General features: G+C 46.7%; 1 protein-coding gene across 1 annotated transcript in view; it reads right to left on the bottom strand.

The window, feature by feature from the left end:
* LOC144174882 (sodium- and chloride-dependent glycine transporter 1-like) overlaps positions 1 to 10861 on the bottom strand; it is a 112134-nt gene extending 101273 nt beyond the window's left edge. Inside the window, exon 1 of the mRNA XM_077703842.1 lies at positions 10204 to 10861. Coding sequence (XP_077559968.1) covers positions 10204 to 10239 — 36 coding nt within the window. The 5' untranslated portion in view covers positions 10240 to 10861. The remainder of the gene's footprint in view (positions 1 to 10203) is intronic.
* Positions 10862 to 25793: the final 14932 nt, after the last annotated feature.

Genomic DNA, 25793 nt, shown 5'->3' with positions numbered 1-25793 from the left:
GCGCTCGGACTGCAATGGCATTAATTATGAATTTATTTTTTCCTTAAGCTCCACAGCTTCGACTCTCCAAGTAAAGTTGAACATTTCAACTCCCAACGCGCTTCGCGAATCCTGGATACGAACTGAAACACAGACGGGGCGACCGAGCGAGTTGATACTGAGTTCCCCTCCGCGTTTCCTCGGTTTCGAGCGGACAGATGTCGCGTTTTCGTCACTAATACGTTGTGCCATGTGCGAAGGCGGTGCCTCGACAAAAACGTACTATAATCGTACGTCCGGCCTGCCATTCTTTATCGAGTGGTGAGGGGAGGGCTCGCGTTTTACTACAACGTTCTGACTCACAGAAGGAAAAGTATATATATATATATATATATATATATATATATATATATATATATATATATATATATATATATATATATATATATATATATATAATATATATATATATACATATATATATATATATATATATATATATATATATATATATATATATATATATATATACGACAGAGACAGAGAAAAGAGAGAAAGTCTGTAACCCTGAATCTGATCTTGTAAAGGAAGTGAAGCGTACGCGCCGCCAGCAACAAAAGACACAGGAAACGGATCTGCGGCAGCTCATTACGAAGCTTCGCGGCGTGACATTGGCTGTGTATAGCGGGCAGGGTAGAGTCGATTAGCGAGTAAGAAAAACACAAACAGAAGCCGCCATCCGCAGGGCCCTGATGCGAGACGCAGATTTCTTTTTTGTTTCCCCAATCTCCTACATGCCCTGCCATTGCTACTATTGCCCTGCCTACACAACAAAGACTCCGCATGCCTATAGAGCACTCGCGTGCTAACGGCCTCGCTTATAAGGTCGCTGCCCTACGACCGGCAGGGGAAACGTAACAAGCTTCGAAATCTCGACCGCCTCCGTCTCGGGCATTTCCCGAATCCCCGCCGAGATAGAGAGACGAAACTAGTTAGATGGGCACGCAGAGCCACTCGCCAATACACCCGATTTCTCCGAGACGGGAATCACTTCCGTATGCGACTAAATATATACACACACTGCCGGGAGATCCGATATCGCGTTCGAGGGACGACAGGGTTCAGAGTTGTTCACGACCCGCCGCACGAGCTCAATGCTGAGTGCGTCCGTGCGTACATCGATCAGGGGAAATGTCGTTTCGTGCTGCGGGCTCAATGCGAGCGGTAAGCGCGCGGAGAACTTCGCGATGCGCGCGGGGGGCTCGGGGCCCATGTACAACGCAGCTGGAGCTTCGGGGCGAGAGAGCAGTGGCCGCAGTGCTGGCGATGCCGACAGGCTTCCGGCGTGTCCGCGGCGCCGCATCGGCCAGCGCGACTCCCCGGCGCCGGCGCGCGGCGCCGTGCGGATATATCGAACGGCGCCGACTCGATTGACGCTAAGCAGGATGTTTGTTGCTCCACGTTTTCCCTTCTTTCTTCTTCGTCAGACCAGGTTATGCATAGAATTAACTCGAACAGGGCGTTGGAGCGGAGACAGTTGGGAAATCACCGATTCGGTCGATTGGTCAGCTCATTTCGGCCTTTTCAGCAAGCTGAAGGACAAGGTCGACCTCATAACCACGCATAGGCCCGCTCGATGATAACTCGATTACGCTGGTAAGGTTCGGTAGTTTTTGCGCAACGTGAATTTGCGTTAGCGTAGGAGGACGATTGGTGAAGGGCACGGCAGGGGCTCTCCGAGTTGGAGCGCGCGCGCGCGCGGTAGTTCGACATTTCGGGTTAACTCCTTCCCTCTAAGTGTTCGCTTCCTTGCAACTTGATTTACAAACGTACAAACACTGCTCGGAGCTGTGTTGCAATCTTTCTACGCGCCGAATTTCAATACTCGGAGATCCTCTGAAGCTTTGACTGAAAAGACACAGGACGGATGGGTAGGCTTCTCTGCTTGGTTACTTGCCCTACAGTGAAGCCAGAACAGTGGTCGTGCCCGCTATGAATGAGGTTCTTTCCGCTCCAATGAACCACATAGATGGGCAAACAAACTTCCGCTCTGCCGACACGTGTTGACGGTGCGACAATAGGTAATCGGATGGTGTCGCAAAGGAATTCCGGCTGCGAATGCAGGAAATGTGTTTACCCGCGCACACAGACAATGTGTCAATGCCCCCGAACGAGTCCGCTATAAGCAAATTAATGATAATTAGCGAGAGGCAACATTAAATAAACTGGACGCGTTATATCAGTGTGCTGTATAACACGCGTGCATTCCGCTTGAACTCCCCTAAGCCTACAACATATTGAGTCTGCGGAAAACGCTACACAGTATTTTTTTTTCAGTTGTTTTTCTTTTCATGCGCGACCTTTTGTACTGACAGTGTGAGAGTATTAAAAGTTGTTACACTGTGATAACCTTGCCAGTGTTTCTTTTATTTCATTTTTTAATAAAACACCGCGGCTTTGTAATATGTATATTTTGATTGACACCTACCAACCTTCCCATCCGCCCGGAATGATGAACTCATTTATCCTAGTAATTTATCGCTCCCGCTAGCGCTTAGATAAAAACCTTTGGTTGCATAAGGTTAAAATAAAAAAAGAAATGCAAAAGGAAGCTTCTTGTACGCAAAACAGAACTTGCATCAGTGTATTGGCAAACCGACGCAGCGCAGCTGATTGCAGCTACAGGTTGTCTCAATTATACCGTAAAGACAGAAATTTAATCGGCTGTGGGACTTCTCACACTCGAGGACTATTGTAAATTGAGTTTAGTAAAATCATTCTTTTTTTTTTAGTACGTGCTTGAACCGTACGTTGCAGCGTGGCACAAAGATGATCGAAATATTATCGACAAAGATTATCGAAAAATGTAATCGAATACAGTTATAATAAACTGAAACAACAAATAAAATGCGGACAGGAAAACACAGTACGAGTGCCGTCATTGCATTTTGAGTTTTCTTTCTTCGATTAATCTTAGCCGTTTCACGCTGGTTACCCCGCTGACTAAACAACAAGCAAACATTCTTGACAAGTCGTCATGTCACCATCAGCATCGAATTTACGTCTTCTGCACGACGGAGGCTTCTCCCGTAGACTTCCGACCGGCCACTTCTTGTGCTGCCCGAATCCATTCTTTGCCACCGAGACTTCTTTTAATTACACGAGAGTCCCGTCTAGCCGCCAGACTGCCTAGAAAAGCTGCAAGAATGACCTGACCCGTGTTCGTCTTTCGATAGCCTTAACGTAGAAATGAATTGTAAGTGCAAATGCAAAACAAGCGTCCCGCTTTCATAGTGGGGGTGCGAATGAATGGAAACAAAACTGGAGCGCGACGCAGGGCGTTGCGCTCAAAACATCGCACAGTTCACGTGCGCAATTTTTCGCCACAAAAACACGACAGAGATAAGTAAAAACGGACGCGAAGACCCGTAAAAAAATTCACGGCGATATAGCTCTTTTGATGGCGAAGCGGTTTTTGTTTTTCGTTGCTTTATACGACGAAACCACTCCCTCCCAGCCTTTTCCTCTCGGCCTTATCAAACCGCGTTTCATCTTCGTAATACCTAAGATGCGGATGAAATACAACTTTAAGAAATACCTCTTAGCTTCCCCTGTGCCATAACAAGAAAATACTTTCTTGTCTGACTTTATTCGCCAGTATACTAACCGATACCTCATTGGTGTTTTCCTGTATAACAAAATACCCGATTTAATATAAATAAGGTTAACAGATTTCAATGGTATTGCTTCAAAAGGGAGCTGTTAACTGTATACTTATGGGAGAGTTGAAGCTGACCTATAAACCGGAACCGGAACACAAGCCGCTCAACTGCAGCTACGGTGGTGCATTCGCACGAGGGTGGGAGCATGGATGAACCTGATTGATTTCATTGATTGTACGGTTTAACACCGACGCAACGCAGGCTATAAAGCGCGCCGTAGTGGAGGGCACGGATTAACTTTGACCACCTGGGGATCTTCAACATGCGCCGAAATCTCGTACACCCGGGAGTTTTTGCTTCTCGCCTCCATCAGGATGGACTTATCCCTGCGCATGCGCTGTGGCATGCGCAGGGATAGGTCCAACAATAACTTTATTTACAAGAATAAATATGGTTACAAGTTACATGAAAGGACGATATAAGATACGTAAAGGCATGGGAGCATTTTAATTGAGTAATTGGTGCTGTAACGGGAAGATCTCTTCGGTTTGCTATGGCTTCGCTGCCCCTCTCAGGGCTCCCAGTGGAGAAATATCTGCCTGTTAGCATCAATGGCTTCCCTCTGGTTGAGTAACAAAAGAACACAAACATCCAGTCAGGATAACCAACGTGTGAAAAAACTAAACAATAAAACGAAGAAATAAACAGAAAAGTGGAGGCGGGAGGGACAGCAATTGAACTGCAATAGCGAAAAGCTACCCGGATGTCTTGTTCTCACTTCACCGTTTCACGCGTCGTGCGCAGTCTGTTATATAAACACGGCGTCGTGACGTGCGTTGACACGTGACGCGCGGTCACTATTGCGGCGCGACAAATCAACCGCGACGCGCCGTCGCAAGGTCGGGTCAATAGCTAGGCCAGCGTCTGAGAGATAAGACTCGTGACACGCGCGTGCAATCTCGGGAAAAGTCGCATCTCTAACTGGTGCCAACTGAAACACGAGCCGCTTCTTCCTTGCACCGTCGGCGACAATCAGTGGTAAAGAGTTCCAAAAAAGAAAGAAAAAAAAAAAAACGTCGGAGACGCACGCGAAGCAAGTGCGCGTCTAGCCCCGGAGCTGCGGTTTAGTGCCTTGAGCGGCTTATCGGCGAAATAGCTCAGCCGTGACATCACGCACTGACACAGACACGCGACGTATACTCTTGGTGTGTATACATTGCCCAACCATCCCCCCCCCCCCCTCTCCACACCCCAGCAATGGAAGTTTTGCGGTGCTCAACCAGTTCCGCGTCGGAGATCATTGCCTCCTTTGGGGGTTCGTTGTCTTACTAGACGTTGCAATGCGTTCTCTGCAACGTGAAGTCACAGGTAAGCCGAAGTCCTGCCGTGCGTAGAACAAATATATAACGGCTAAACATTTTCTAACTAGTTCGCGCTTAAGTGAAATTAGCTGTGGGGGGCGTCAGGAAAGACGGAAATAAAAACCAGCCTGTAGCTAGTCATGACGTGTACCTCCTGCATATACCTATATGTACTTAGATCAGTGTTCGACATCAGGATACGTAGTATGTATGTATGTATGTATGTATGTATGTATGTATGTATGTATGTATGTATGTATGTATGTATGTATGTATGTATGTATGTATGTATGTATTCTATATATATATTTGTGTGTACACATACATACGTGCATACATACATACATACATACATACATACATACATACATACATACATACATACATGCAATATAGTAGCGCAGGCGGCAGTGTTCTGAAAATTCCCCTCATTTCCTTTGTGAGCACTGTTTCTTTTTCATTTTGTATAAAAAGAACCTACTAGACAAGACGACGGTACTTTTTTTAAATCTACAGCACAGGTTCTACTAACATTTTTCCGTAACTTATTATTTGAGAATATTTTTGTATCCATACCGGACGTTTCATGCGGCTTTCTTTCGCAAGTTTATTTTTATTGTGTCTGATGTTCCGCTTGCTTCAGCCTTTTTTTCCCCATATATAAACTTAGCCAACTTGTTTTAGGGTCTGTCTGCATGCCTTAGGCGCAGCATTGTGTTTTCACTATTGTCACATCGCGGCTCGCTTTCTCCACATGCAAAAATCAAAGTAATTTTCTCAAGGAAAAGATGGTTAAAACGCGACGCAATTTCGACCGTGTCGTAATTGCGCAATCGGATAGACGTCGCCTTCATAAAGCGAAGGTCGCGGGTTCGATTCCCACCACGGGAAGCGTTTTTTTTTCTTGAGGCGCTTGATGCGCCTTCGCTTATCATCGTTTTGTGAAACCCATGGTGTAAAGCCGCCTTTCCTGCAGTGCGTATTGGCGCGACATCGGGCGCCATCCGTGAGGCACAGAGAGCAATTCGCTTCAAAAATACGTATACGTATTTTTAAAGCGAAGCTTTCTGTGCCCCATGAAGCTTTCTGTTCGAATGCGGTGCCGAGAGCGACATGTAACTATAGTTACATATCGCTCATATAACTACAGTTACATATCGCCCATATAACTACAGTTACATATATAGCTATAGTTACATATCGCTCATATAACTACAGTTACATATCTCCCATATAACTACAGTTACATATATAGCTATAGTTACGTATCGCTCATTTAACTACAGTTACATATCGGCCATATAACTACAGTTACATATATAGCTATAGTTACATATCGCTCTCGGCACCGCATTCGTACACAGCACGACTGCCTCTAAACCTTAGTCAAGGAACAGATTCATTCTACATCCTCGAGACATGCACCCCAGTGACGTCCACTCAAACAAGTGCGATTCAAAAAGAACGCAGCTTGTAGGAGTTCGCGGAGGAAGCAAAGCGCAGTTCCCACAGCAGCCCAAGTCGTCGTCTGTAGGAGAAAAAAGAAATTGGGGTAAAGAAGAAGCCCCGTCTGTGCCATCCACCTAAGCTCCATTTATCCGGTTAGCGGATAAATGGAGCGCTTCGCGCTAATTGTAATTCACCCGTCGTCAGTAGACGGATGTGAACTCTTTTAGAGGAGAGAAAGGCGTTTCCCTTCGCGATGGTGCATGCGATAATGTAATCCTGTTTCAGTGCACTGGGAGCGACATTCCACAGCCCTGCCGTGGCACCTGTAGAAAGTTTCCATCGAGGGGTTCGATCACTTGTTTCTTTTCTTTTTCTCCCCTTTCTTTGCTTTTTTGCGCGACCGTACTGGTACGGGCTTACGGAGACAATACTTATCCTGTATAGACAAGCGGCGCGGAGGCCCCGCGAAGCCAGACAGGTCGAGAGGAAGGTGCATACGCCGCGGGCTGGAATTTAGTCGTGCTACGCAGAAGACCTAACTACGCGTCAAGCCAGTGACGCTTGTCGCCAGTGCACACTGCAACTATATCGGCGAAATTCTGACCTTTCGTTTAGACAGCGAATGGAAAAAAAATCTTCCTGTGCGATGCAATCGATGGCATCGCAGTATATATTCAACGTCTCACCCGGCATCGCGCGCGATGCCGCATATGTCGCGTTGATCATTTTTCATTTGAGCTCCGTCATAACGTGGCTCCGTCTAGTGGTCTTGCATGCGAAAAGGCAAAGAAATAAATGGATGTAGGTTTTTTTATATATATATATAATGCAGCTCTGCGCCGCGCAATTGGTATCTCCAAATCTCGCGCCGACCTGCGTAGCCTCCATCGCCGTCCGCGATCGAATCAAATCAAATAAAATCAAGTTCAAAAGCATAGGAGATTCTGACAACCACGGGGTATATTTTTGTAATTGTAGACATTCAGTCTCAGTCGTTGACCGCACACGCTGTGTGCGAGTACCTGTCGCTTTTCAATACCAGTCAATGACGCTGCAAAATGTCAGGACTCCCACAGCGTACTTGGTTCTCTGATAAGCAAAAAAAAAAAAAACAAAGCATACTTCTTGGCGAGTATCTGGTTCAGCGAAGTCATGCGCATGAACATTCTTGGCTTCGTGTCGGCGTCTGTCTAACGGGACACTTGGTTAGGAGGGCTTTGTTGCGCAGGACAGGAAGGCTTTGTCGTCTGGGTGTATTGCCCTCCGCAGATAAACGCTACCTTAAATGACATCTCTGTCTTGCCATTTCGCAATTTTCTTTTCTCGCGGTAGGCTCACAACTGTTAGATGAGTGATCCCTAAACGAGACACTTTTTGTTACCGTTGAAAAATAAAGAAACGTTAGCAGTCTGCTACAATCTTTGTGTCGAAATTTTACATTACGCGTTTAACTGAAAACCATGTAAAATGCTACGACTTAGCGATCGCATCTCAACAGGCCGGCATCGATGCAAATGCCCGTGTTCCTTGAGTACTGGCCTTTAAGGTGCCTATAAAGCAATCATAAAGTGTCGTTTGCATGTCGCGCATGGACTTATTTATTACTAGAGTCATAAAAATATCATAAAAAAAAAGAAATAACTGTGCCTTGTATGACCGGTGATAACAATCTGTAACATGCCGCTGAAACAGAGCTTATCAATCGACGATGAGCTCCTCCTATCGCGTTTGATCATCTTTTCTGTCTCAAAGGGGTAACGAGTCGCCAAGACGGCGGTGGCTGGTGATAGAGGCGAGACGACGCGCCATTACTATGCGTCGAGATAAACCCGTCTCCGCTGTACAAGGGTTTCGCCAGGACGTGTGCAGATTTGGAAAAGTACGCAACACCCTGTTGCACCCGGTAGACAATAAATACGCGCGTCGCGTCTTCCAAGGGTTGCAGAGATAACGCTCAGCGGTCAGCGAATTACGCTCGGAAAGTAAGCTTCGACGCACCACATTTCTTAGAATTCTTTTCGCACACTCCTAGCGCCAGTGAAACAACCTCTCGCGAAGTTATTTCGTAAGTAGCACGGTCCGCGGGTCATAGACATCATCAGGCCTCCACGCTGTACGAGGAAGAGGGTCTACGTCACTGGATTAAAAATGTTAAGAGCCAATGCGTGGCAATCTTTTCAGCTATCTCGTCTCATGGCGCCATTCCTACGAGTTTGTGACGTTGAAAAGTTCGAACCATAAGGTTGTGAGAAATTATAAGATACAATAAGCCATCGTTATAACGTAACCGCTTGGTTCAGAGTCTCGCTGCTTTATTCGAAGTGTTTCATGGTCCCCACTGCATTGTATATAAAGCATATCACGTACGTTTATAACGAAGTATCGCTTATAACGAAGCCAGTTTCTGGTCCCGATGAATTCATTATAACGTGGGATAACTGTACTAGCACATCTCGCCCGTTAGTTCAAACGTGCTTTTTAAGAAACTTTCCCGCGTGCAGGACGGTAAAATAGGCTCTAGCCAGGTTAACGGTCCTGCCTTCTTTCTACCTCCTTCCTTAAGGTCACTGGCAAATTAAACTTACTTGCAACCATCGACGTTTATGATACTGATTTTGATTACCTTCGCATGGCTGAAGCATGAACAAACGACGTACGACTTCACATATATTTGGGTGCACGCTAATGATGCGCGGATGGTATAATTTATCCGCAGCACTCCACTACGGCGAGTAGCGCGCGTAAAATTCAGGTTTTAATTTTAGAGCTCTGCGTGCACACGAAGCAGGCGTTAGCTGCGAAAGTTTTCGAGATTTTTCCGCATTCGGCTGCGAAAATTTTGCAAATGCGCCGATTACTCGTGTAGCTGAGTTTCTATATGCGGTTTAGGGTATTGTCCCATACAAAGAAACGACGCGCTGCTTTTTTTTGTTTTTTTTTTCGACGGAGGCTGACCACCATCCCATTCCTCACCCTTTTCGCTCAATAAAGAAGTTTCGTCCTCCTTAATGTTGGTCAAACGTTTAAGCCTATAATTATCCTGCATAGGGGCGCTGCGGTCGGGCCCAGCGGCGGTTTCGAACGCGCACCGAACGCGTGCGGAAAATATATCACCTGTAAAAAGAAACTTCCAGAGATACGTCTAACGACCCATGATGGAGCTCCGAATGCGCTGGTATTTTCCATGACCGTGTGTGACCGAGGTTGCCGGGCAAGGGAAACCGGACGGTGAAGCCCTCCCTCGCACGCGGTCAGTTCTGTACAATAGCTACGTAAAGCTTTTCTAACTTCTTTCAATTGCGCTCTCATAAGTTTCATTAGGCATTTATCCTCGTCAAAGAACCCGGCTGGCTATCACACCCTCAGTTCCGCCTACTCGGATTGCGCAGATCTGGAGCAAATGGCCCCCAGTAGTAAAAACTTTTTTTTTTTCTGCTTTGGCAGTGAAACTTCGGTGACGTGCTCCACAGAGAGTAAAAAGAAAGAGGTTGATCTGTTTTTCCGACCGGATGTTGATAGTCAGTTGTCGGTCAGGTTAAACGCATCGTTCTATTTCCTTCCTCCCAGATTAAACGAGCCGATTGGGACCCTTCCATTGGCGACGTCGACCCGATGCCCGCGCGATATTATCAGAGTAGAGAGGAATAAACCCTAAAGGCAAAAAGAAAGCGGGTCAATCCGAAATAACGCGAATAGGAAACCGCTGGAAAAGTTCCGTTCGGCAGAGAAGCACACGGGCGCTCAATACTCACCTTGTAGCGCATCACTTTGACGGGGGTGTAGTCCATGGCTCAACGGGATGAGGACGGTGTCGCTTTCCGGGCCCCGAGTCGTCCGTGGCTCGAGCTGGATAGGGTCCGGGCTCTCAGACAAGATCACTGGCGGCAGCGGCGCGGCTTGGGTCGATGATCACTCGCCGGGATCGACGTCTCCCCGCCGACCGGAGCAGTAGTACCACAGCGACGAGCAGCGTTTCCTCCCCAGACACCCACAAGCCTGAGGACTTTAGCACTCAAAACGGTGAAACGAGCGCGAGCGCGTGCACCGATGTGCTTCTCTTACGTGGCGCTCCGTTCCACGTTGTATACACACTTTCCCTCTCGAAGGCGAGCAGCCGGGTGCTCTGTCTTTTTTTTCCTCTCGATTAGCGAGGAGGGAAAAAAGTGAATCACGCAGCTGCTGCAACAGCAACGACAGCAGCAGCGGCGATGTAGCGTTTCGGGCTACGGCGCTTAATTGGCGGCTTGCGTTGTATGCTGCAGTACGCGGTTCGGAATGAATGGAGACCCGTCGCGGCGTTTTTGAGAGTAGCGCGCGGAACCGAGAGACACGTGCGTCCGGCGCGCCTAACTTGTACACACTGCGAGCGCCGGTTTCACCCGATAGCTGCTCACTCTCCTCTGCGCTGGCCGCGGAGGTTGCGAAGGGTAGTAGTAAACCCTCGGGAAGGCGAGGGCGCACCCGTCGGCGCGTCTGCTCCGTCTGGCGGCGCTGCCGTAGGGGGTCCCGGTCACTGCGCCGCCGCCGATGGACGAGGCGCTGGAGGCGGGCGCGCGTTGCGCCACTTGAGTGCGAGCGAAGCGTATTCTCGTCGTGTGCTTTGACGCTTCAGGAATGAAGGCTGAGCGACCCGAGTGGGGCAACAACCCTTTAAAGCGGGAAACTAGTTCAACTAGCCGCGATTTAAGAAGCCAAAAACTATACCGCTGTTGTCTAGCCGGCGGTATGCTCAGAAAGGAGCCTTGCGTTGAATAGCAATAGCGTAGCCCAGGCGAACGCACCGCATGTAAATAAACATGTTTAGCAAAGCAGCATCTTGATACGCAAAAAAACCTTGCTCGCAAGAAAAGGGGCTGTTTTTGTTTGTCTTTTTTTCTGTCTTGTGTCGAGTGCATAGCGGTAGAGTCACCGTCACAGCGGGATCAGTATTCCACTGTCACAGCGGCATCAGTACCCCGCTCCTGGTAGCCCAATGATGTATAGTGGGGCGATCATCATCATCATCATAATCATATCGCGTCCAGTGAAGGACGAAGGCCTTTCCCAAAGGTTCCCAGTTGCTTCTGCCGTGAGTTTGTCGCGTCCATTCTTCGCTTATAATTTTCTTTGATCATCCCTCCATCGAATCTTCGTCCTCCCCAATTTCTTTTGCTGTACCCTTGCAACCATACCGTTAAGCACGTGGTCAACCTGTTGCCCCTCATACGCTTTAAATGACCTGCCCAGCACCTTTTAAATGCAGAGCATTTCAGTAACTCACGATGTCACCCGCGTTGACGTCCGTAGTTCGCACCGCACCCCTCCCTACTATATAAAAAAAAACACTATCCGGCGCCCGGTTTCGATCCCTCGACCCTGCGGGCGGAACGCAATGTACATGGTACTCTACCCACTGCGCCACAAAGCCGACACAGAATGGGACGCTCCGAACGCGGCTTATATCGTTGACTCATTCAAATTACTGCTGACGAGCGCTCTCTCGTCAGCAGTTGCCACAAGTGCAACAACATTAACGTAACGCAAACTACTTAACGTCGTGCGCCCCCGGAAATGCTCTGCATTTGATCGTGCCCCTCGCAAGGGGGATGTTTCACTGCGTCTTTCTCGGTCGCGGGACCCGTGGCGCCATCTGGCGGAGGCGCGGCACAACTCGTAGCACTTTCTTTGAAAAAGCGCCTCGAAAGCGCGGCAAATATGAAATAGGGTTGACGCGCTTTTTTTTTTTTTTTTTGGGGGGGGGGGGGGGGGGCTTCAGTTAAAACCAGATTATCCTCTACGCGAGTCTGTTCCCGATTCCACGTTGCTGTTTCCAGATCTCAAAATTTTACCCCCAGTATCTTCCTTTCAATAGCTCGCTGGACCGATATAAGTTTGCTTTCCAGCGCCTAGTGAGACCACAAGCTTCCGCCCCAATATTCGTTACGTACGAATCTTTTTAGTGACAAAGGTAGCTTACTGGGTTACTGCCGAAAATTTCAGGATGGTTACCAGATGCAGGCCAGCCCAAATTAATTCTACCTTTAATTTCATTTTCATAATATGTATCACCAGTGGCAATTTTTCAAAGGTATTTATAATCATTTACTTGTCCCAGTTTCTCATTTTTTATGTTGAAATGGAGGGTTTGGCGGACGCCTGTCTAATCGGGGATGCCCATTAAAATTATCAAGCTAGAAGCCTGCCTTCATTAAACCTTTTTATGAACAATGATGCCGTGTGGGAGCCGAAACGTCTTTTATTTTTTATTCCTTGGTCGGTGTCTTCTAGTTTGTTCAATGAAAAGGCGTCCCTCGGCGGGTCTGTTCAACATTACCTTCGATTTTTTGTGCTTATTTTTAGCCCTGCTGTATAAGCTTTGCGAGTACAGTTTGCGAAGCATTTTGCGTAGGTGTCCTGGTGAAACTGACTCAATAAGACACTGTCGTCTGCAAACCTCAAATGATTTAGGTATTCCGTATTGTTTCGGAATCCCCCCTTTTTTTAATGAAGCTTCGTAAATACCGTCTCGACAGAGTGCAAACAAACATTAGCAGTGGCTTTGCTCGGCTATGCCAGGATATACGTAGCGTGAGCAAAGGTTCAGCTGGTTATTCTTAGGTTTCCTGGTTCTATGAGATTAGCTGATTATCATGCTTACTGCTCCAAAAACAATTTTTAATCCAATCCAATCCAATCCAATCCAATCCAGTCCAGTCCAGTCCAGTCCAGTCGCGGCGGCAGCGGCTCCGGCGTGCCATAGAGTTTCATACTTATATACACTGTAGGGAAATCTGGCGCCACTGTCTACGGGAGCCGCGCTTCGGCGAGCGTTCCGTCATGTAACGGGCAGGCACGTTCCACTTGTCCTCGGCATGGCTCATGAACAGGCTGAAAAGTTGGCTTTGGCTGCAAAAAGCAACAATATTACTGTAGAAGGTTGACCAAATTTGTTTTGGTATTATAAAATTGAACCTCCAGAAAGATTAATTTGTCAGTGATTATGTAGAAGCTTCATGCCCGATGAACAAAAAAAAAATGTTACCCTTTTTTGTTGATTTTGGCTTCGAGACAAAAAAGAAGTCATATGGCTAGCTAAGCCAAGTAGGCGAGGAACGTCGCTAGCGGTAATGGCGCCGCCCACGGCGGCCCGCGACTGCAGCGACAGATTTCGCTCTAGTATATATTTGTATGAAACTCTATGCGGCGCGCCAGCTGTGCGCCGTGAGACGTCACTGCTCCTCGCGCATGCGCAGCACGGCTCTCCAGGAGCCACGCGAAACTGCTCAACCTCGGCCAGTGTAGCTCACGCTACAAAATCGGCCGCGTATCTGCTCACTTCGCGGCAAATGTCGTGGAAAAACGATAGTGTTCGGTTTCCATCGGGCGGCCGTAGTTGTACCCTCCCTGCCACGTAAACGCCTCCCTTCTCTTTCCCGCCCACCTCTCACGCTATTTCCCTCCCGTTTTGCTCCTCCCACGATAAACACAGTAGAGGCTTGCTCAAGCAAATTCAATTTTGCCGCGTTCCACTGCTCGTGTCATCTACCGGAACCTATTGTTACCGTTGAATTTGGAACACCGCCATAAAAGAGCGCCGCGAGCGCTTGTTGCATTTTGAGGACAAGACTTTTTTTTTTTTTTGAAGGCATACTTTTTTAGTTATAACTATAGCAAAAGTCAAGCATCAATGCATTATTAAGTAAAAGAACGATGGATATGTCACTTATGTATTGATATCTCCCCTCAAATATGCTTAATGTTATCTTTTTGGTCAACATTGTTGGCAAGTATGAACGTTGCCGCCAGATATACGCCTCGAGCGCGGCCTGTAGGGGCGCCACTGAAATCCCCCTAGCGGCCCGTTTCGAAAGCAGGCGCGGGAGTCCCCGGCCCGCTCCCCCCTGTCGCCGTTGCTTTTGGGACTCGTTCAAGACATCGATTTACCGTTTGCCCGCGTTCGAAATACCGAATAACGTGGAGCAGGCACTCTGTTTGCAAGCCTGGTGTGTTCACGAGAGTATAAACGTTTATGACGCGATCTTAGAAAGATCTATATGAGCGCCGGGCGTGTGTCACAGGCCGGCGTCCCGAAGCCAGCATTTGCATGCAGATTGCAATTCCGCTGCCCTGAAATTTAGTGGCAGTGTCTCCGTAAGCAGTGTTTCCTCCGATGTTCATGTTGCGGCCATACACACTATGATGTAAATCGACTTTGTGCACTACAAAATCCAGCGGAGCACTCATACCTGACAACACGCAAGTTACGCCTGCCAATATCACATATCAGATATTGGTCAGTACCCTGAACAAGCCAATGCGGCGTAAATTTCGCAAACATTGTACCAAAGAAGTACGATGGATAATGCAAAATTACACTCCGGAGTCAGCACACGACGGCAAATTTAATGCTGGGTCGTCTTGTCCCGAGGTGAGCGCTCGCTAAGATTCATCTGTTACATTTATCCTCCACGAGAAGCGCGAAGATGGGCTTATAGAGTAATCCGCGTCCGCGACCAAACTCTTCTTCGAAACATCGTCGTATGACACTGGGAGACTGCAGAATCTAGCATAAACCGAAATCAGAGACCCCTATCAGATACGACACTCTTCCAACGAGCCCGTGTGTACGAGATTTCGGCGCACGTTAAGGATCTCCAGGTGGTCAAAATTAATCCGGAGCCCTCCACTACGGCGTGCCTCATTGTCTCCGTTGCGTCGGCGCGTTAAACCCTGCAATCAATCAACTCTTTCAACGACACCTCGTATTTCTTGTGAACTGCTTACCCTGTATTCTTCAAAAAATGCGTCCGCCGAATGATCAGCCGTTCGTTGAAGGCGAAAAACAAACGAAAAGTGAACACGCAGCTTGTGTGTGTGATTAATAAAACGTTCATGTGTTGATTACGCTCCGCATTTGTAAACAACGACAGTTGAGCGTCCTCCTCCTCACCCCCCCCCCCCCATGTCTAGCGAAATATCAGTGCATTTCGCATCTAGTTGGTCTGGTGAATACTACCTTGCTCAAACAAACGTCTTTAGCATTTCAGAAGCTGCACTCGGTTTTTTTTTATTCCCGTACGACTATTCTATTTATTGCTCCTGACTTGCAGACCATTCATTTTCCCGTGGTCATTAACATATACCTTGGTTCTTACCATAAGGCATGAGTGGGCACATATCTGACAATGCACAGCCTTTGAGTGTACTTAACATTTTCGCGTGGCTTATATTCCCATAAAAGGTACAAGTTTTTGTACGCTGTTGGGTTATCACATCCCCGAAGCATATTTTTCTACGACGTACATATTCGAAGCAAAGCCGCATTTGTTGTCTGCGCTGCAAAACGAACCAACCTCTTACGGTGCCAATATCAGGTCTAAACGAGGTGACAATAAATATAATTCACTTGTGCTGACGTGTTCAAAGGTGACAGCGGTGATATGCCGCTGCCGTCGCCGACGCCCGCAAGAGCGGCCAAGAAGCGCGCAGAACCGCCTCCCCGGGTAGCTCTTGTTGGCGTTCGAGCGCTCTACCAAGACGCCGCTGTTTTTTTTTAAGCGCCCTAAACGTGCAGTTAGCTTACAGACGTCACCTTAACAAGTTGTTTAGTGCGCGGAAAGGCAAAGAGAAGCGAAAGAGAACCAAAACACTGCATGACCACCTATCAGCCACGCAGCGCTAATCCCGCAAACGCCGCGGAGAAGCGGCGGCAGGCGGCGCAGCGATCGCGAATCTCGAGGCGTATAGTAGTCTGGAAATGTTTTGTCTACATAAACGTCCCGTTCAAGAATTCCTTTAATATTTAGCCTGGTTGTGTGGCCTTACCTGATAAGAAAAAAACAAACTATTTAGTCCTCGTGCATCCTGCATATCCATGCGGACGAAAGAATGACCGGGGTCATGGTCCCCCTCTCACTCGTCTAAACGCCACCCCCCACAGGACGAGTGGCGGTAAGCTCGTTATTACGCTTCTCACGTTATTGGGAATGATCCTTTTTCTCCTTATGCGCCCCCTTATAGTGAAAACGGGTCAACACTCCACTGTGCGTCTTGAAGAACGTGGTCATGAAGCAACCAGATGCTTATTAAATATCAAACTCCTTGTGTAATGGCATGCCTTTGTAAGCAAGATCCTGCTTCCTCTCATTTCGCTTTCAATGGCATGTCGTCCCGTTTCGCTGTAGTATGACGTACTACTCTACCAAAACTCTGCGTCACAAAACACATCTTATTGAGCATTTTGTTTGGCTCAGAGGGCACACGTGTGGCTGCTAGCATGAACCTCCGGGCAGCGACCTCGGCAGCCTGGTTGACCAATTTGGCTTGCACGCCTGGGTCCGGGCTACGCAGTGCCTCCTCCCACTGCTCCGCGGAGGGGGTTAGAGGAAAGGTATTCTGAGGGCAGGCTCACTCCTTCCAGATTATCTAGTATGTGCCTTCCGGTGGAGGTGGCCGAAAGCCTCCGCAGTTGATTAATATTATGGGTTCCATTAATAAAAACAGCGCAAAGGACGGAACACGAGTGAAAACAGACAGGGACGGGCGCTGTCTGCGTCCGTCCCTCTCTGTTTTCACTCGCGTCCCGTTCTTTGCGCTGTTTTTATTAATGAATTCCTACCGACTCGCCCAGCTTCGCACTCTCGTTCAATATGATGGGCTTTCACGAGTTCCTCCGCGGTATTATAGGCCCCCTGGCGTTCGAGTCGAACAGTGGATGCGTGCATGGGCACTTGTAACGCGGCCTTATAAGCTTTTAGTTGCGACGCATCTCCTGCTCTCGGGTATGTCCCTCCATTGTTGTCGTTGTCGCGGCGTTGTCCGCGCGCTCACTGCACATGCGCAACTCTCCTCCGTTCTTCTCTCCGACAGCTGTGCGCAACACTCTCACTCCGTCTCATTATCATAACAACAGTTGCGCGTGTGCGCTTCGCTGCTCTGGGTGCGCGCATGTGTGCGCACTCTCACTCCGTTTCATTATCATAACAACAGCTGCGCGTGTGCACTTCGCTGCTCTGGGTGCGCGAATGTGTGCGCATGCGCGCGACTCTCCCCCCCGGCTCCTCTCATTTCAAAAGCGGGAATACAAGCGAGCGAGCGCACGGCGCCGGATCAGTCCAGCGCTCGCTCTCGCACTTGACTTGAATTTGCTTGACGATACCTCCGTGCAAGATCTTCCGATGAAGACGTGATGGAAGCGACAGTCCCTTCAGCGAGTGGACTGACGCAATCCAATACCAGCGTCAGTCCAAAGGCTCTCCCCTGATGCGTCGCATCACATCAGGGTTCCCTCGCGGGAAGATGGGCGTAATTTTTCTAATGAGGCAATCAATTTTCTTGAGTTCAGTTTTCGTAACGTGAAGATAAGGGAGGGAGTAGGTGATGCGGCTTATCACGAAAGCTTGTACCAGCGGCAGTCTTCATTTCTCCTTGAGTCCTTTGTGACGGGTGGCTAGTCGTCGAATTCGGCCGATGAGCCAGCGCTGTCGCCGTCAGGCTCATGCCAGGGGCCACCCCGCCCTCTTAACTCATTGTACGATAAAGTTTCTCTCTCTCTCTCGCTGCTTCCACCCCAACGTCGCATTGTTACTCCGTTTGCTGCAGCAGGCAATTTGCCGGCTCTCCATCATACCCGCAAATTAATAATCAGCAGCAGCATCATCATCCCATCATCGCCCCCTCATCGTCATCGTCATCACTATCATCACTACCACCAGCACCACCATGGTTATCATAACCAAGTGTGATTTTAACGCTTGTTCCGCTACAGGAACATTTTTTTGCTGGAGAAGGAAAAAGCTGCACAGCAAACCGGCGCCTAATAATCACTTTTCCTTCGTGTAACCATCTGCAAACTGCGCTCAGAAGGGTTGCGCTTGCGTGGATTTATTACGGGAGCAATAGACGGACATCTCGGCGAAATTTCCCCGTCGATCCGCGTCGCTACACAACAGAGCGGGCTGCGGAGAGCAGAGAACTTTGTCGTGTAGAGAGGGCGCAAAGAGAGCGGCCTTCGAGAGTGTAGAGAGCGTACGTTGCCAGGGAGACGTCAGTCGAAGCTCAGGTCGCGATGCCTATCGTCGGGTCTCATGACTCCCGTCAGCGCTACTTCGCGTTGTAGAGTCCAGTCAGGTCTAGTGTGGACCCAGCGCGCAGGGCGGCAAAAGATGAAGAAGTGGGAATGGCTGCGATGAAATGCAGATGCTGGTGGAGGGCAAAGGAAGTGACAGGCAGCCAATGCCGTGACCCCCGAGATGGTAGAGCGCTATACACGGTGGTCACGGTGTACCAGGGACGTGCAATAAACGCCGCATTGCGGACTTATGAAGCAGGAGCAAGACGTGAGCATGGGCCGAGCTTCGAGTTCGCTCGAGCTGGGAGGAGAGTATGAAGGTGACATACCTGCTCTTAGTCTAACAAATTGCGCAACAGTGTTTTGATATTTATAAAAGTGACAGAACGAAAGGGCAGAACGACGGACAGGTGATCTACAAGATTTTTCTTCTTATTTGTACATACTGCAGCCCCACTCGGGTCTATGGCAGTAATGTGCATTATACAGAGCGACAGAGCAATATGATGGTGCAACAAAAACTACATACAGTACGAATCAGATAGCGCAAGTATAAATTTTTCCCTGTCTTGAGGGAGTTTTTTTCAAGTGACGACATGTGCGAACACTACTAAACGCGTGCACATTCCCCTGAATGGGTGTGGAAACACGCAATGGTGTTAGCGATATATGGGGGGAAGTACCTGTGTCGCATCATGTCGATTTGGTATTGTTTCTGTACAGATGTATGTAGGTTGTTTGGATTATAGGGCTAGTGCGCTGCTACTTGAGCGGCACGGGCAGCGCCTCCTGGCAGCCGCGGCGGCATATTTTGCTCGTACGGGGCCGGCGCGGTCAGCCGCCCCCAGCGGCGGAGGTATCACAGAACGGCGCTTTTGCGGGCGAAAAATAAGCAATTGTGCCTACTTTTATGTTTGCCGATGGCTCAACAGTTACAAAAACAAGTCTGGAACATCGCCGAAGAATAAATTATGTTGGTTTATATGCGAATGTTATTAAGGAGAGCGCGGGCTGCACTCCGAGAAGCCATCTGATCACCTCAACGCTTGGTTCCAACATGTCTTCGTCAACAGCGTCTGTCGGAGCATATGTTGGCTCTACAGTTTTGTGGCTGCCCTCACACGCAGGAACGTCAGCAAAACCGAATTTCACATCGCGAATTTGTGCGGGCACCTTTTTCGGGTGACGTGTACACTAATTTCGATGTTCGACAGTTTCAATAGCGCTCGTCGTGCTAACATTTAAATAAGCGTTTTATTTGCTGCTGTGTGTCCTGCGTTGGACGCACAGATGGCTTATCCCACGCACACGGCAAATTCGTGGACAATTTCTGCTCGGTTGTCGTGGCTACTGATGTAAAATCATTGTCGCCGTGTGTTAACCCCAGCCGCGGCAGACAGCCTTCCAGCAGCTTCCTCGAAAAAAAAAAGCGCTTTGAGTTTGCCGACGAGCACAGAAACAAAGCAAGGGATTATGTACGCGAAATATCAACAAAATTGGAGGAATTTAGAGAATTGTACGTGTGTATGGATTCCTATGCCGCTTCTGTTCAACTTGAGGCTTTTAATTGTGGCCATATTGGTGCTTGTCTGATTTTTTGCTAATTTTGTTTGCTTTTCTGGTGTGTTAGTTTGGAATCAATAAACAGGTGATTGCGGTGGATTGGTTTTTTTTTTGTTGCATTAGTTCATTTCTAGCTCTATTGGTATTTTTAGTTTTTCTTATATAACATACATTTACGTTATTATACGAGAAATGTTTTAATAATTATGCCCTTTTGTGCGAATGCAAGGCGTTTGGGATTTGGTGCGTATAAATAATTTTTTGTGTTGTTCGGGTAAGCATTTCCGGGTTCTTTATAATTTTGTTTTATTAATCGTGTGATTGTTGTGAATAGGCAGACTTCTCGATATAGCAAGTTCATTTTTATTCTTTTTTTCCTGTATGTATTTTTAACTTCACTCGACAAATGGTCTACAGTTACACTATTACGACGCGTTAACTTCGATCTCCCATTGTGGGTTATTGTGCAAATGCCAGGCATTACAAAGATTGGGCTATAGGGTATTACCAAAAAAATGCTGACGGATTAAAATTTACATTCCATATTTTTTTGCTTACTCCTGCCGCACTTGCATTTTAAACTATTCATTTGAATCACACCATGTTCCAGGACTATATAGAGGGCCCTGTTTCGGCCTGAATTTCTGCGGTGATGCCGAAGACATGGTTGGTGGCGTCTGTTTTTTTTTTTTTTTCAGCAGGTGAAGTAGTTTTTATTTCTGAGTATTTCTCAGGGCTTCCTATTTATTCGAAGCCGCAGAACAGTTCACGCACGGCTCGCTTCGCGTAGTCACGCTAGCCCTGCGCACGGGATACGCGGACCGGCGAAGCACGGTACGAGCAAAAGATGCGGCGCGGATCGACAGGGGGCGCCGTGGTTCAAATTCAGTGGCGGCACCATACCATATATATATATATATATATATATATATATATATATATATATATATATATATATATATATATATATATATATATATATATATATATATATATATATATATATATATATATATATATATATATATATATATATATATATATATATATGTAAAGGCACGAAGCTTTGCGGAAGAAAAGCTGCAAGCGCAGTCAGCGGCCAATCCACCATCAGAGCGACGAGGACGGCGGCCGACTGGAAGCGAAGGAAGAAGCGCGGGGCTCGTTCGGCCAGAGAATGAACATGGCGTCGTAGGCATCGGACGTTGGTTCATTACAATATATATATATATATATATATATATATATATATAGCAGAACAGAGAGATACGGGACGAGGGACTCGGTAAAGATACATATCAAGGTTGCAGTCGTCATTGCCAGTGCTATTCGGCTTTTTTTCGAAATATATAATAGGGCCGAATGACGTGTGCTTGTCACGTTTCTTTGATTCATTGATAAATAAGCGAAAATATAAGTCGAGAAAAAATCCGCCGTTTTCCGGGAGCGGGACTCGAACCCACATCTCCGCATCTCCGCATATATATATATATATATATATATATATATATATATATATATATATATATATATATATATATATATATATATATAGTCAGGTAAAAGATAAGAACAACTTTGCGGTTGTTCTTATAGAGACTGCTGACCTATCTTCTGTATATATATATATATATATATATATATATATATAAATTCTGGCAGTATATGAAAAGAAAGCCGACTAACCCAGTTTAACCAGATGGTTAAGATCAGGCTAGCGCCGAAGATTTCGATGTCTATTTTCGGTCGGTTTACACAACTGATAATGGTTTTGCGAAAACTAATCCTTCCCTTTACAATCAGGACATCCGATTGATAGGCACGCCTACCTTATTGGAGGCTGGTATCCTTTCGCTTCTTTTATCATCAATGAAAAGAAAAGTAGCGGTCCAGACCTGATTCCCAACAGTTTTTTGAAACGGTACGCGGAACCAGTCAGCAAATATCTTTATCTCATATATTCCAAATCTTTGAAAGACTGCTGTCTTCCTGCGGATTGGAAAATTGCTAAAATTACTCCCGTACCCAAATCAGGTAACGCTGCGTCTCCTTCTAATTACCGGCCAATTTCTATCACCTGTACTTGCAGCAAAATTCTCGAAAATATCGTATTCAAATTTTTAATAGGTTTTATTGAGTCGAGCAATATTCCGCACATGAATCAGCATGGCTTTAGATAAGGACTATCTACAGTTACACAACTTGTCGAAACACTGCATGACCTGGCCCTCGGCATAAATGAGCGCATGCAAACCGATGTCATTTTCCTCGATTTTTCGAAGGCATTCGACCGTGTCTCGCATACTAAACTACTCCTTAAACTTAAATAAATATTAGGTGATGGCCCAATTTACCAATGGATTAAGAATTACTTAACTGACCGCTTCAAATTCGTGCAGTACGGCTGTCACTCTTCCGACCTTGCTCCAGTTCTTTCAGGCGTTCCCCAGGGATCCGTATTAGCTCTAGTTTTGTTCCTAATCTTCATAAATGACATACGTAACTATGCTGACGTGAAACTTTGGCTTTTTGCAGATGATTGCATTCTCTATAATAAAGTACGAAACCGCGATGACCAGATGAAACTAAATAATGCCTTAAATAAAATAGCTCAATGGTGCGCAGATTGGCAAATGACAATCAACATAGACAAAACCGTATTCATGTCCGTTACAAATAAAGCGTCTAAGCTAGATTTTCCATACCATTTTAACAATGTGCCGCTTCGAAGTGTCACCCAATATAAATACTTAGGACTTATAATATCTTCTGACCTCAGCTGGACAGAGCACGTGCGTAAAGTGTCAAATAAAGCAATGAACAAACTATTCTTCATTAAACGGGTCTTGTGCTATTCTACGCGTGAAACGAAGCTACTCGCATACGTCACTTTTGTCCGCCCAGTTTTAGAATACGCGAATATTGTGTGGTTCCCGCACACTGCGAACAATATCGCAATATTGGAAAGGGTACAGCGCAAAGCCGTCCGCTTCATCTTCAATAGATACGGACGCACTGACCCCCCTACCGCTCTGCTACAGCGTGCTGGTCTAGCTACCATCGAAAGTCGCGCAAAACTTTTTCGGCTCAAAATTTTATACCACCTTTTGCACAGATCGTTGCGCATAAACCCTGACCATTACTTGACATTTCGTGATACCAGACCGACTAGAAGAATGCATGCTTGGGAACTTGTTGAATATGCATTTATTAATAATACTTTTCGCTATTCTTTCTTCCCGCGTGCAATTCGTGAATGGAATGCACTGGACGCAGTCGTAACACAGCAACCAACACTAGTAAAATATATGGAGCTAATTGAACATGGTGTATTAGCCTAGAATGAGATATCATTATAAGTAATTAAATTCTTTTTGCCATGCAATCCTGCCGGTTCCGTTTGTCCCTGGAAAGCATTTGCCTACACTTTTTTTCGCTGTGTTTTGAGTCCAACTTGATGCTTTGCACACCGTGTGTTTTTCTTATCTTGAGATCTTCTGATGGTTGACGTACATTGGCGTTCTTGTATGTATTATGTAAGAATATACTAATGCTATGCTTGTATTGTTTACATTATGTGCTCTCTTTGTGTAATTTATATATATATATATATATATATATATATATATATATATATATATATATATATATATATATATATATATATATATATACAGGAAGAAATGCCGGCAGTCTACAACGCCAAAGAAGGCATAGGGGAATGGTTAGAATATTTTTTTTTACCGTTAGTGACATTACATTATTATTTATTATTATTAATTACGTGAGAACGAAAGAAAGAAAAACACGCGCCCAGAGTGGGGACCGAACCCACGCCTTTCGATTAGATCTCGAATGCCTTACCAATTCGGCTATCTGGGCGACTGTGTTCCGCTTCACTTTCTGGGGTATTTATATATACTACAACTGTATCTGACGCTTGGCGTGGGTTCGGTCCCCACTCTGGGCGCGTGTTTTTCTTTCTTTCTTTCTCACGTAATTAATAATAATAAATAATAATGTAATGTCACTAACGGTAAAAAAAAATATTCTAACCATTCCCCTATGCCTTCTTTGGCGTTGTAGACTGCCGGCATTTCTTCCTGTATTTTCTAACGAGCCCCTCATTTACAAACCCTATTATCATGCGAAAGCTTAGCGAGGGCCTCGGTTCTGGCAGCCTTGATGCCAAGGTAGCATAAGAGGGTTTCCCGCCAGTTACCCGCTTATGACAGGCTGTAGACGCTCGCGTCACGCCCCGGGGGTTGAAAAGAAGGTCCCCTTCTCCCCGTGTCGTCTGAGTGGCGCTGGCTACCACCCTCAAGCGTCAGATACAGTTGTAGTATATATAAATACCCCAGAAAGTGAAGCGGAACACAGTCGCCCAGATAGCCGAATTGGTAAGGCATTCGAGATCTAATCGAAAGGCGTGGGTTCGGTCCCCACTCTGGGCGCGTGTTTTTCTTTCTTTCTTTCTCACGTAATTAATAATAATAAATAATAATGTAATGTCATTAACGGTAAAAAAAAATATTCTAACCATTCCCCTATGCCTTCTTTGCGTTGTAGACTGCCGGCATTTCTTCCTGTATTTTCTAACGAGCCCCTCATTTACAAACCCTATTATCATGCGAAAGCTTAGCGAGGGCCTCGGTTCTGGCAGCCTTGATGCCAAGGTAGCATAAGAGGGTTTCCCGCCAGTTACCCGCTTATGACAGGCTGTAGACGCTCGCGTCACGCCCCGGGGGTTGAAAAGAAGGTCCCCTTCTCCCCGTGTCGTCTGAGTGGCGCTGGCTACCACCCTCAAGCGTCAGATACAGTTGTAGTATATATAAATACCCCAGAAAGTGAAGCGGAACACAGTCGCCCAGATAGCCGAATTGGTAAGGCATTCGAGATCTAATCGAAAGGCGTGGGTTCGGTCCCCACTCTGGGCGCGTGTTTTTCTTTCTTTCTTTCTCACGTAATTAATAATAATAAATAATAATGTCATGTCACTAACGGTAAAAAAAATATTCTAACCATTCCCCTATGCCTTCTTTGGCGTTGTAGACTGCCGGCATTTCTTCCTGTATTTTCTAACGAGCCCCTCATTTACAAACCCTATTATCATGCGAAAGCTTAGCGAGGGCCTCGGTTCTGGCAGCCTTGATGCCAAGGTAGCATAAGAGGGTTTCCCGCCAGTTACCCGCTTATGACAGGCTGTAGACGCTCGCGTCACGCCCCGGGGGTTGAAAAGAAGGTCCCCTTCTCCCCGTGTCGTCTGAGTGGCGCTGGCTACCACCCTCAAGCGTCAGATACAGTTGTAGTATATATAAATACCCCAGAAAGTGAAGCGGAACACAGTCGCCCAGATAGCCGAATTGGTAAGGCATTCGAGATCTAATCGAAAGGCGTGGGTTCGGTCCCCACTCTGGGCGCGAGTTTTTCTTTCTTTCTTTCTCACGTAATTAATAATAAATAATAATGTAATGTCAATAACGGTAAAAAAAAATATTCTAACCATTCCCCTATGCCTTCTTTGGCGTTGTAGACTGCCGGCATTTCTTCCTGTATTTTCTAACGAGCCCCTCATTTACAAACCCTATTATCATGCGAAAGCTTAGCGAGGGCCTCGGTTCTGGCAGCCTTGATGCCAAGGTAGCATAAGAGGGTTTCCCGCCAGTTACCCGCTTATGACAGGCTGTAGACGCTCGCGTCACGCCCCGGGGGTTGAAAAGAAGGTCCCCT

The sequence above is a fragment of the Haemaphysalis longicornis genome, unplaced genomic scaffold (genome assembly GCF_048455015.1).
Source record: "Haemaphysalis longicornis isolate Haplotype H1 unplaced genomic scaffold, Haemaphysalis longicornis Haplotype H1 scaffold_3, whole genome shotgun sequence".
NCBI classification, from domain to species: Eukaryota; Metazoa; Arthropoda; class Arachnida; order Ixodida; family Ixodidae; genus Haemaphysalis; species Haemaphysalis longicornis.
Note: the sequence above shows the minus strand (reverse complement) of the source record. Positions and strands in the feature narration are given on the sequence as shown.